This window comes from Rhinoraja longicauda, chromosome 11 (genome assembly GCF_053455715.1).
Source record: "Rhinoraja longicauda isolate Sanriku21f chromosome 11, sRhiLon1.1, whole genome shotgun sequence".
NCBI classification, from domain to species: domain Eukaryota; kingdom Metazoa; phylum Chordata; class Chondrichthyes; order Rajiformes; family Arhynchobatidae; genus Rhinoraja; species Rhinoraja longicauda.
The window spans coordinates 30,699,263-30,712,865 of NC_135963.1; the positions used below are offsets into that span (position 1 = coordinate 30,699,263).

General features: G+C 40.3%; 1 protein-coding gene across 1 annotated transcript in view; it reads left to right on the forward strand.

Moving 5' to 3' along the window:
* The first annotated feature begins 1,923 nt into the window (after window positions 1-1,923).
* frem1b (Fras1 related extracellular matrix 1b) overlaps window positions 1,924-13,603 on the forward strand; it is a 113,865-nt gene continuing 102,185 nt past the window's right edge. Inside the window, exons 1-5 of the mRNA XM_078407974.1 lie at window positions 1,924-2,181; window positions 5,593-5,687; window positions 8,209-8,501; window positions 8,711-8,910; window positions 12,364-12,687. Coding sequence (XP_078264100.1) covers window positions 1,924-2,181; window positions 5,593-5,687; window positions 8,209-8,501; window positions 8,711-8,910; window positions 12,364-12,687 — 1,170 coding nt within the window. The remainder of the gene's footprint in view (window positions 2,182-5,592; window positions 5,688-8,208; window positions 8,502-8,710; window positions 8,911-12,363; window positions 12,688-13,603) is intronic.

Here is a 13,603-nt window from a genome sequence, read left to right on the forward strand (position 1 = left end):
AATGGCCTCAAGCTCATTGGTGTGGGAAATGGAAATGCAGTCTGACAGTATAGATGGTATTTTGTAAGTTTGTGGGTTGGAGACAAATTGGGAGAAAAAGTGAGAATAAAAACGATAAAGACAAGCAGTTATGAGACGAGTAGCATTTAGATTCATAGCTTTTCAAATTGGTCCAAGAGACTGAGCTGGCATGTGCACTGGGCAGAGCTTCCTAGCAGTGACAACTTCCTCAAACCCATCCTCCCTTATTTCACGTACCTCGATCTTCAGGTGACTGTAGAATTGGTTTCATAATTGAGTCAGAACTAGGGGGTCACGGTTCTAAGAATAAGGGGTAGGCCATTTAGGACTGAGATGAGGAAACACTTTTTCACCCAGAGAGTTGTGAATCTGTGGAATTCTCTGCCACAGAAGGCAGTGGACGCCAATTCACTGGATGTTTTCAAGAGAGAGTTAGATATAGCTCTTAAGGCTAACAGAATCAATGGATATGGGGAGAAATCAGGATTGGGGTACTGATTTTGGATGATCAGCCATGATCATATTGAATGGCGGTGCTGGTTCAGGGCCAAATGGCCTTCTCCTGCACCTATTTTTCTATGTATCCATGTTTCTATGTTTTGTTTCCCTTGAGGAATGGTGGAGATTCCAATTCAGGAAAGTCTTGCTTATGTGGTTACTAAATCTCCTGCTAATTTTTATCAAATCAGTCCTGCAAATAAAAGAAACCCTGAAGTTTCAGGAAATCTGAAAAGAACCAGAAAACATAACATGCAGATCAGACGGCATGTATGGAAAGGGAAACAGTTTGTACTTCAGTTCAGCTTCTTGGTTGAGAAGCGGATTGTGGAATTAGGGCTGATACAGGAACTGTAGATGCTGGTTTACACAAAAAAAACACAAAGTGCTGGAGTAACTCAGAGGGTCAGGCAGGATCTCTGAAGGACATGGATAGACAACGTTCCAGGTCAGAACTCTTCTTCAGACTGATTGTAGTAGGGAGGAGAACGCTGGAAGAGAGGTGGGGGCAGGACAAAGCCTGGCAAGTGATAGGAGAGAGGAGTATAAGAAGATAACTGCAGATGCTGGTACACATCGAAGGTTTTTATTCACAAAATGCTGGAGTAACTCAGCAGGTCAGGCAGCATCTCGGGAGAGAAGGAATGGGTCGAAGAAGGGTCTCGACCCGAAACGTCACCCATTCCTTCTCTCCCGAGATGCTGCCTGACCTGCTGAGTTACTCCAGCATTTTGTGAATAGGAGAGAGGAGGATAGATATCGGTCAACCGTCTGTGATGGAGATGGTGTGAAGAAGGGTCTCGACCCAAAACGTCACCCATTCCTTCTCTCCAGAGACGCTGCCTGTCCCGTTGAGTTACTCCAGCATTTTGTGTCTACCTGCCAAGTGATCGTTGAATACATGTGAGGGAGTTCGATTGGTAGATTTTTTTCAAAATGTTACTTGCTAACAAACCTCACCTGGCTTAGCTATACTGCTCAAATCAAACTACTTCACAGCAAAGAATCATGATGAAGTTGTTTCAGTCTTCTAAAATGTTTCTAAAAAATCTTGTAAAAGTCCTAAAAAATCTTCTAAAAATCTTGAGCAAATCTATTTTGCTTTAGAAAATCAATATTTAAAACTAGCACTTCAAAGTTTTCTTGAGGCAAATGTTGAAAGTTTGAAATATTGGTGAACTGTCTAATTATTTACTTCTCTGGCAGGTGCAAATTTAAATGAAAGTTGGGATGAAAAACAATAGATTTGTGCATTCAAACATATGGATTACTCCAGCTAGTTACCTCAGTCCAACTTGATCTTCTGCACAAAGCAGGAAAACTTAACAACTCTTGGATTTAATTCTTTTCACTCCCGCACCACTTACAAACACCACTCCTATCTGATATTTATTACTTTGAAAGATGATTTGTTCAAAGAAAACATATTTTGGAATAAAGAGGTGTCTAAGTCTGTTGGCACTGGTAACTTTCGTCACTGAACAAACAAAAGCAGATGGACTTGTTCGGCTGAATGGAGGGATTATAGTCGGCAAGGGACAATATTCATTTGTGACAGATAATGATCTGCAATTCAACATACCTAAGGCTAAAGATTCCTGCAAGGTGGAAGTTGTATTGAATGAGCCACTAACTCAACGTGTTGGCAAGTTAACTCCTCAGGTAAGTGGGCTACATTTCAGTTAAAAATCACACTACTTAAAACAAAGACGAAAGTAACGTATTTTTGCTCTGAATGCACTCTCAAGTACAAACACATTGTCTGTGTTTTGTCAAATTGTCATTCTTGCACTGACGTACTGTGCATTGATGCACAGTAACAGCAGTTTGTACTATCTGCATGATGCACTGCTGCAATTCACCAAGACTCCTTAGAGAGCTCATTCCAACTATCTAGAAGGACAAGGACAGTAAGAGCATGGGAACACCATAACCTGCACATTGCCCTTCAAGCCACACACCTTCCTGAAAGATATTGCTGTTCCTTCATTGTCACAAGGTCACATTGCTCCTCAACAACATTGCAGGTATACCCACACCTCAAGGACTGCAGTGGTACAAGTAGCAGCTCATCACCACCTTCTCAAATGCAATTAAATGCTGACTCTGCCTAAGAAGCCCACATCTTCATTGAGAGATATAGCATGGAAACAGGCTCTTCGACTCACCAAGCCAACAACAATCATTGATCACCAATTCTCCCTAGTTCTATGCTATCCCACTACCACATTTCCTTTATTCATTCATGTGATGTTTGATGGACGGTGTGGGGTGGGAGGACCAGTTGCTCCTCCCGTGCAGTAGGTGGCGCTGCACAGGACAAAGGGAGATGTTTTGTACATAGTTATCTTGGCTGTACACAGTGTGGAGTGTGGAGTCAGATCGTGGGGTTGCAGCCATTTTAGTTGTCTTGCTGCCAGCATTGAGTTACTGTAATAAAGACTTCTGTTGTACCTTGAAGACTCAAGTTTTATACAGACATAGAACAAGAACACGAAAGTAGTGTCAGGAGTGGGAGACTTTGGATTGTGTCCAAAGATCCAGATAAGAGAACACAAAAATTCGAGTTCTCTAATGATTGTTCCAACTGGATCTAAATATAAAACGTTCAATTTAGAAAGGTTGAAAGTACATCATCAGGAACCCATGATATTAGTTAGGATACCAATTTACTTGAATTCAATTCTAACTTTATTCTTAACACTTAACTGAAGTTGTACACAACACAGAATGTGCATTTTTGTGCATGTCTGCTATAAAGTCTCAAGGATATCATAGGATATAGAAGGTAGAAATATAACATGTATGTACTTAGAGTCAGCCTTCAATGAGAAAATTATGAAAATGTCACAGTAAAATAAATGGTAATAGAGAAATTATGTCTGGTATATATGGATATGGAAAAGTGCAGCACATGGGTAAAAGAGAACTGCTAATATGAGGTGCCAGTTTAGATTGGTGGCTCAATTATGACCGAGGCCCAGAGGGTGGGGTTTGGTCTTACAGACTGAGGGGGTTGGGGGCGGTGGGTGGGGGGGGGAGAGCTTTGTAGAATAAATGCTGGTGGGTGATTGGGAACTTGCTGCCATTTTTCCAACGCGAGTGAGGACTGGAATGTTCCAGCATTAGTCTGGAGGAGAGAAGGAAAAAGTTGGAAAATTTCCTGCATTTGAGTTGTTGGGAACTGGGTGGGGAATGGCGGAGGGAGGAAAGACATCTCAATGGCAATAATTAGGGTACGGTAGTGAGTGGAAATAGATTATAAACTGTGGAATTAGAGCGATTGTAAGGGGAAAAGGAAAACAATTTAGGGGTTAGAGACCTTACTGGGGGGATATTCAGAGAGTAGATTTAATATTGTTGATGTTGGGGAAGGATCTTTTGACATAAGACCATGTTGTTTGGGAGTGACCAACAATGACACTTAATTAGGCAGGACATAGAAGGATGCATCTTTAATATGAGCAAATAGGGTTAGTGTAGATGGGCAAAAGTGTTGGCATGGACATGTGGGCCAAAGAACTTGTGTGCAACTTTATGACTCACATTGTCCCAACTTCCATAACAATGCTCCAAATGGAGTGTGGCACACACATCCCCATGTCAATAAAATACCTTTGTGGTAAGGGTGACTCATGATAGAACATGACCAATTGAAATTTCCAAATGATGCTAAACCACCTGTCGGTGGTTATTATCATGATTTATTGATATTGCAAAGTATAATCCTGAATAAAACACTTAAGCAATTGAATTTCCAGGCAGAAGGAGGAAAGTTGATGAATATCTGCTTTATGTAGTGTCACTGTCTCCTTAACATCAGCTTGAATAGAGCATTCATCATAGGGCACTGGTGCAGCAGTTGATCTCCGGTGGAGTTTGTACATTCCCACTGTGGCTGCATGGGTTTCAGTTTTCAGTTTCCTCCTACATCCCAAAGATGTGCCTGTTGATTAATTAGCTACTGTAAATTATTCCTTAGTGTAGTTGAGTAGGAAGAGAGGAAATGGGACACTTGGCATTCCTCTGCTGGGATCCAGCATGGGCTGAATTGCCTCCTTCTGTGCAGTAATAATTAATTATTATCCATTGTAGTTTATCATACCTAAAGAACAATTTGATCGATTTGAAGTGGGATTGGTTAATACTATGGTGTCAAATATCACTTTTCCCTGTTCCGTCTTCACCAAGCTTTTTATAATAATCCACTTTGCAAGAACTGTATGTGAAATCCTACCCCCTCTATCCTTTGAGGTAGATTGGTTCTGTTGAGTTTGACCACTATCTCAGGTTAATTGCTCCATTTCAGGCCAAAGAGATAAATCTTTTTGGCAGAAGTGGAAGTACTTAAATGGAACAGATTATGGACATAAATAATTTCAGATTATTAAAGAAGCATGATGAGAAGTTAAGAAAGCAATAGTGAGGGTGAAATACAAAATTTAAAGTAATACTAGACCAAGTGGACCTGTTAGGCCCAAATCTCTCCTGCATTGGTGCAGCACCCTCTCCTTTCCCCCCTCCCCCTCCTCCCACCTCACCCCTTCTCCCCCCTCCCTCATCCCCTCCCCCTCCACTCCCCCCTCCTCCCCCCTCCTCCCCTCCCCTCTCCCCTTCACTCCCCGCCCCCCTCCACCCCCCTTCCCCCCCCCTCCACCCCCTCCCCTCCCCTTCCCCTCCCCCCTTTCCCTCCCCTTTCCCTCCCCCTTCCCTCCCCCTTCCCCTCCCCTTCCCCTCCCCCCACTCCATCCCCCTCAACCCCACTTATTCTCCCTCCCCCCTCCCTCCACCCTCTCCCTCCGTAGGAGATAGATTTAAACTTTAAAATGTGAATAACTTTAAAAATATAACACATATTTCAATGAAACTTCTTCCATTAGAACCAAAGGGATGACAGTGAGAAAGGTGGGCCTAAAATTGTCATGCTATCGTGTACCATTTTGGCTGTAGTTCAGGAACAAATAAACAAACAAACGAATGTTTTAGTATGTGGATGTTTATTATTTTTAATGTTAAGCATTGTTTTTGATGAACAATAAAACCAAAAAAATACTAATGACTATTTTTGAGCAGGTGTTTGACTGTAATATTCTCCCCTACGAAGTGAAGTACACTCATAATGGCTGCCCTCTACTCAAAGAAGATAACGTGATGCTAAGAGTTTATAGGTAATCTAAATAATAATTGTATATGATCTATAGTATAAAATGTTCATTCGATTAATTAACATTAATAAAGATGTGTTTACACTTCCATGATTGAATTGTGATCAGACAGCAGTAGGAAGTTTGAAATCATGCAAGGTGTGTGAGTGTACATTAACCACATTATACTTTGTAGCTCCAACTTTAAAACAAAACTGTACTTTCTCACTAGATATCTTGCAATTAGGATATCCTAGGACTGTTTACATTCTTAATTGAACTGAAATCTTAACCTTGTTCCAACCATTTCACTATTCTGCTTTCTGGTCATTCAGGTTCTTAAACACCACCCCACCTTTGATTCAATTATAAATGGCAACATAACAATTAGAATAATTGACAGGATTGTGTGCTACATATATATTCTTCCCACATTTCATACTTCTGTAACATGAAATTTGATAAATGGAAAGTAGCATTTGCTTTGCACAAAATGTGTTGAGCCAATTCTACTTGTATAATCAGTTTTATTGCAGATTTGAATTTCAGTCCCAAGATGGTCGTTGATGTGTTTACGTGTTCACTCTATAACGCAGCATCTAGATGGGTGGAATGACCATCTGTGATAGAAATTTTAATTGTAGAGGCATTGCTAGTTGAAATCCTGCTGTATTTCTTTTCAACGTAAGCTTCTCCGCTTAATATTTGTTCCAAAGAATACAGAGCCATTTGTACTTTATTTATCTGTATTTTCTTTACTACATTCCAACATGTGACTGGTTCTTGCTTTTATGGCAATACCAAGTTTTTTTGTAAACGTCTTCTTAACAGCTGTTCAAATAATGTAAAAAAATATAGTACCCCTGAACTTTGAAATGGATGAGCTGCTTTCGTGAAAGAAGAGAGAGATGTGATATTTGGACATATACCCCCTCCCACCCTTGAAGTCATGTGTTGACAGCTGGTAAACACTATATTTGAAAAGAAATGCTTCAATGTCTATGTGCCATGAAGAAAATTTTCATTAAATTGCCTGTTCCTGACTCCAAATAATTTCCCCATCGATAATTGTACCATATAATTTGTTGAACATTGTTTCCTTCCAAGGCACACGTGCTCAATCTGTCATTTGCAATTTCTACCTTGTTTACAGAGGTAAAAAAAAGACACTTCATTTCTTTCCTTATAGAAAATGGTTATTAGCCACATTGATTATGTGTTTGTGTCAGATACCAGGGGGCACCACCTGAAGGCTGCCTCACCAACGGTCTGTCTTTGTCGTTTTCCTTCTTTGTGTTTTCAGTTTGTTGTAAAATGTATGTTTTAGATTATCTTTAGTTTTGTGTTTGTGGGGGGGGGGGGTTGGTGGGGGAAACTTTTTTTATCTCTTTCCTCCACGGAGATGCGACTTTCCCCGTGTCGTATCTCTGTCTGCACTGTGGCCTAACATCGTGGAGCTGGCGGCTCCTTGTTTGAGACTTCTAGTGCTCCAAAACCGTGGAGCCTGCGGACTTTAACATCTTGTAGCAGGCTGTCCCTTTGCCAGGGGTCGGCCTTTGGTGCTCCAACCTGCGGGAGCTGCGGACTTTAACACCGTGAAGCTCCTGGTCCTTGGTTAGGGACCGATTTTGGAAACACCAAACTGCAGGAGTTTCGACCATCCCAATGCGGGATCTCGATCGCCGGCCGTCCCCGAAGTGGGAGCTCGATGACCGTCTGTGGATGGTTCGACTCCCCCGACCGCGGGAGGAAAAGAGGAAAGAAGATAAGACTTTATTGCCTTCCATCACAGTGAGGAATGTGGAGGAACCATTGTGGTGGATGTTTATGTCAAATTCTTATGTAGTTGTGTGTCTTGTTGCTTTTTTGGTATGACTGTATTGCAAACCAAATTCTTCGTATGTTGCAAAACATACTTGGCTAATAAATTACGAATATGATTACGATTATGATCATGATAAGCTTCTCAAAATTTGAGGCAGCCTTTAACAGCTCCGAAGTTGCCAACAATGAACCCCTTCTATATGTTATTGTAGTTGTTATATTACTAAACTACTCATTCAGAGGACCAGGCTGAATCGGGATGCAAGTTCAAATTCAATTATGCAGTTGGGAAAATTAACTAAATGCATTTGGAATTAAAGCTGGACATATAAATCATTCTGGTTCCTTTTGGAACGTAAATCTGTTGACCTTGATCTGATGATTTGTCTTTCTCTAACTTCCAGATATACAACAATGTAGTGACCTCTTAGCTTTGAAATGGCTTAGTAAACCACTCACATGAGTGTTGGAATGGAGAACAAGTGCTTGAAGTGTAAAAGTAAAATTACACCGTTTGAAAGCTAGGTTGTGAAAGATCACAATCTCTGCATAACAATTCTTCCTGCATATGCATATTGTTATAGATTAGGATTGCGTTTAAATGCTGGCAATCTAGCATTGCTGCTTTGTGTTGTCCTTTGGACATGGCACTCTGTGAATTAGAAGGCAGTCTGAGTAGGTGCCCGGATATTTAACTTGCTTCTTCTCTTTTAATTTCCAGATTCACTGAATCCCAAACTTTTATGGAAACATTTCTCTTGAATGTGCAAATTGCAGAACCTAAATCCAGTCTCATCAGATTTGGATTAGTTGGGCTTCAGGTGCAACAATTTTATGGGATATCAAATCCCATTGACAAAAGTGTGGTGTCTTTCCATTACAACGTAAGCAGTGTGAATGCAATCTGTACAGTAACAATCTTATCAACTGAGGCTCTCCTTCCAGCCCAAGGACAGTTGGTTGTTGATAATCCTAGGCCCCCTGGATCTGCACATCAACAGAATTCGACAAAAGGTACTTTAATTTTAAAAATATTTGTAGAACAGAAAAAAACTGATGCAGATGTCAACTAAATACTTGGGAAAAACCTTTAAAAAGTCTAATGTTAAATAGATATTAATGTGGTAATATCCAGCTGTTAACCAAATGTATCGTATTATTCACAATAATTGCTATTTATATGATTGAGCGTTTAAATATTATTGACGATTCTCATTCTTCAGCAAGTCAATCTGGAGCTTCGTGCCCTACCAACAAGGTGTGTCCCACTGGTTTTAAGGAAGTGCGATTCTTAAAGACAAGCTGTGAAGATTTCTTAGCAATGGGACTGAAGTATCAACATCTCAGCCCACCCTCTCCTGAGGTTGACTATGTTCCAATCAGAGTTGATATCAGAGATGAATGGAGCAGATTCCCACTCAAGGTACTCATTTTGTTGAAAGATTTCAAGTTAAGAAGGAGCATGTATGTTTAAAGAGAAAATTTAAGTGGTGGTTTATTATTAAGAATGCACCGATAAAGAATGTTAGTCTGTAATCCACTGCATGCTCTCCACCATATGCACAGGCTACAGTCATATGGTGTCAATTTCCAACTATTTACCTTACGTGGAAATTCCCTGATTTCCAGCGGAAATCTAGCAAAACTTCACCCTCAATTGATTTACTTAACCATCCGCATTTCCTAACTCTGCAGCCCTTGTTTAATGTGCTCCATTAAACAGTTATTTTCTTCCTACTTCCTTGCCAGCAGTGAAAAATAACCGTATGCAGGAGGTTCATTGTGGTGAATGAAGATAACTGTTTGCAATGACGTTAAAAGGTAGAGGGCAATTAAAGAATTTAAGACAAAAATATGAATGTTCTTGAAAAGTCTTATAAAGTATCACAATATATTAATCTTTGCAATGACGAAAGGAGAATATTTAAAGGGAAAAGAAGCCTAATGTATGGAATCAAATCTGTAGCCAAGTATTGGAGCATCCAAAGACTCAACTTCTGTAAAGATGTTTGTGAGAATTGGTCCTATGATGCACATTGAAAAGATGTGGGTCAAAGTTTCTACTTATGGTTGATTGGCACTCTCACTGAATGAGGCAACACTATATTGCAAGGCAACTTTATATCATGGCAGCAGATGGTATAGAAGATGGGGTGGCATGGTGGTGCAGTGGTAGAGTTACAACGCAAAAGACCCGGGTTCAATCCTGGCCACGGGTGCTGTCTATACGGAGTTTGTACATTCTCCCCGTGACCTGCATGGGTTTTCTCCGGGCGCTCCGGTTTCCTCTCACACACCAAAGACGTACAGGTTTGTAGGCTAACTGGCCTTGCTAAAAAAAATTGTAAATTATCCCTAGTGTGCAGGATGGTGGTAGTGTGCGGGGATTGCTGGTCGGCACAGACTTGGTGGGTCGAAGGGCCTGTTTCTGCATAATATCTCTAAACTAAACTAAACTAAAGTAAAGGTTTGTGATAATTCTTTTATTGCACCTCATGTTTCATGAGAAGATATTTTGCCGAGCTGTTGTGAAAAACATCAATGTGCAAACTTAGTTTATGATACATGAGAATGTTAGCGAATGTTAGCGAATGTTAGTGAATTGTTCATGCTGTAAATTATATGATGTACTGTATTTGCAGTTTTCCTGCAGGAACATCCAACATGATTGTTCAAAGTTTTAACATGAGTTCATGTTGACATTGGGTCTGTATTATGAGGAATAGGATGCACCTCTGTATGTTATAACACTTAATAAAATGAGGTTTGGTCTACTTTTTCTGTAAATGTGAGTAAGAGACTTCAAGAGATATGAGCACAGAATGCTTATTTTGTATTCTTCCATTAATCCAAAAACATATTACAGATGCTGGAAGTCTGAAATATTACAGGAACTATTCGGCGAGTCAGACAACCTCTAGTCTACTCAGCCATTCAATTATTGCTGATCTATCTCTCCCTCCTAATACCATTCTCCTGCCTTCTCCTCAGAACCTCTGATACCCAAATTAGTCAAGAATCTATCCATCTCTGCATTAAAAAAATATCCATTGATGTCCTCCACAGCCTTCAATGGCAAAAAAATCCACTGATTCACCACCTTCTGACTAAAGAAATTCCTCCTCTTCTGCTTCCTAAAGGAATGTCCCTTAATTCTGAGACTATGACCTCTGGTCCTAGATTTTCCCGCTAGTGGAAACATCCTCTCCACATCCACTCTATCCAAGCCTTTTACTATTCGGTAAGTTTCAATGAGGTCCCCCGTCATTCTTCTAAACTCCAGCGAGTACAGGCCCAATGCCCATTCCCGGGATCATTCTTGTAAACCACCTCTGGATGTTCTCCACCGCCAGCACATTCTTCCTCAGATATGGTGCTCAAAATTGCTTACAATACTCCAAATGCGGCCTGACCAGGGCCTTATAGAGCCTCAGCATTACATCCCTGTTTTTGTATTCTAGCCCTCTTGAAATAAATGCTATTGTTGAATTTGCCTTCCTTGCTACCGATTCAAATTAACTTTTTGAGAATTCTGCACCAGCACTCCCAAGTCCCTTTGCACCTACGATTTCAGGATTCTCTCCCCATTTATTTTCATATTTTTCATATTTCAGATACAGTGCGGAAACAGGCCTTTTCGGCCCACCAAGTCCGCACCGCCCAGCGATCCCCGCACATTAACACTATCCTACACACACTAGGGACAATTTTTTTTACATTTACCCAGTCAATTAACCTACATACCTGTACGTCTTTGGAGTGTGGGAGGAAACCGAAGATCTCGGAGAAAACCCATGCAGGTCACGGGGAGAACGTACAAACTCCTTACAGACTGCGCCCGTAGTCAGGATCGAACCTGAGTATCCGGCGCTGCATTGGCTGTAAGGCAGCAATTCTACCGCTGCACCACCGTGCCGCCCTTAGAAAATAGCCTACGCCTTTATTCCTAATACCAAAATACTCCACACTTTGTTACATTATATTCCATCTGCCACTTCTTTGCCCACTCTCCTAACCTGTCCAAGTCCTTCTGCCAAGTCCCTGCTTTCTCTTCACTCTCTGCCCATCCACCTAATAGGTTTCCACGACTCTGCTTTGCTCCCTTCTTGTACAGTGGGGCTAACATTGGCAATTTTCTGCATACAATACTCCAAATGCAGCCGAAACAAAATCCCATAGAGCTGCATTAATGTCTTAGATAAAAGGATGGAACCCGAAATTAGAACTCTTTATAGTTAATAATAGTTTTGGAGAGACAACAAATGGCATGAAATGATTTTTACCAATAATTACGTGTCCAAATGACAGCAAAAATAAAATCACAATAATTAATATAATTGAAATGTTGTATATTACTTCACTGAATCCTTCCATAAAAAAGTTATTCTCAACAATTAAATCCACAGCAATGCTCCTTTGGGAAATGTATTTTGTAATGTATTAGAATGTGAATATTTGATTGAACCATCCTCAGATCAATTTTTAAATTATGTTCTGTTTATTTTCTCTGTGATATCTTCCAGTATCCCCATGCAACTCATAATGCAACATTATGCACCAGGTTTATGGGAATTTAACTCTACATATATTTTACCATCCATGGCCTGGATATATGCAGTTGCTTAAAGTACTCTGAATGCCACTGATGCTGATATACCAAAGAGTTATGGACTAAGCCACTGGTATAAGTTGGCTTTAATCCTAAATTATATTGATAGAGTGTCACTGTGATCATAGAGAGATTGTGGAGAAGACATTCCTTTTGAAATTAATTATTTGGTGCTTTGGTTTCATTGATTTTTAGAAGAACCTTGAAATTGATGTATTTAAAAAAAAATAACCTAAGCAGTGAGTAAACAGTATATTCTTTGAACAGGTAGAACATGCTTGGCTTCAAGTTACCTTAGAAGGTGCAATACAAAATCAGCAACCAAAAGCAGCCTTCATGCCAATGTACATCCTGGAGGTTGATCAATTCATCTTGACGCCAATGAGCATTGCCACAATCGATGCGGAGGATGATGAGACCCCAAAGGACAGGCTGATTTTCAACATCACTGAGCCTCCTGATGAAGGCTACTTAACTCATTTGGATGACCATACCAAACCTATCAATTCATTCAGCTGGCAGGATCTGTATGAAATGAAGATTGCGTACCAACCATCAAACATCAGCCACCCTGAAAGAAGGAATTATGAGGTATTTTGAATTAGTTTGTCCTTTGAATTTCAAAAAGTTCTATCTAAGTATGGAATTATCTACCTTCTTCATTTTTAACTTTGAATATCCTATCTTGCTTTCCTGACCCGACCTGAACCGTCACCGTTCATGTCCCCAAAGATGCTGCCTGACTTGTGTAGGAAGGAACTGCAGATGCTGGTTTAAACCAAAGATAGACACAAAATCAAGTCTGAAGAAGGGTCTCGACCTGAAACATCACCCATTCCTTCTCTCCAGAGATGTGCCTTCCCCACTGAGTTACTCCAGCATTTTGTGTCTATGCTGCCTGACTGGCGGAGTTACTACAGCACTATATGTCTTATTTTGTAAACCAACATCTGCAATTCATTGTGTCTTCATAATTTAAGAGGTTAGAAATCCAATATATACATAATGAAAATATTCCCTACTCTCTCATGCTTTGTTAAGGTCTCAAAACTGCACAATTTTTAATTCCCTCAATTTTCTTCCTTCCCAACCTCCAGGAGACACAAGGGACAACAGATGCTGGAATCTGAAGTAAAAAAACAACCTGAAGGAGCAATTCAGTGGGTCGAGCTGCAGTTGTGAGGGAAAAGGAATTGCCGGTGTTTAGGGTTGAGAACTTGCATTAGGACCCAATGTCATTCCTGATACAAGGACTTGATTGCAAACATTGCAATTCCTTTTCCCCCAAAGATACAACTTGACCCACTATTTTTCTCTAGTATTGCCTTTCGCTCTATTAAATAAGTTATTTCTTAGTGGATATTGATCAATATACGATATGATACGAAATGATACAATAGAACTTTATTTGTCCAAGGAGGAAAATTCGTCTGCCAACAGTCATAAAACACAAGAAGATACATGAAACATGAAATTAAAGTGATGAGTTAAAAGTCCAGGAAATTAT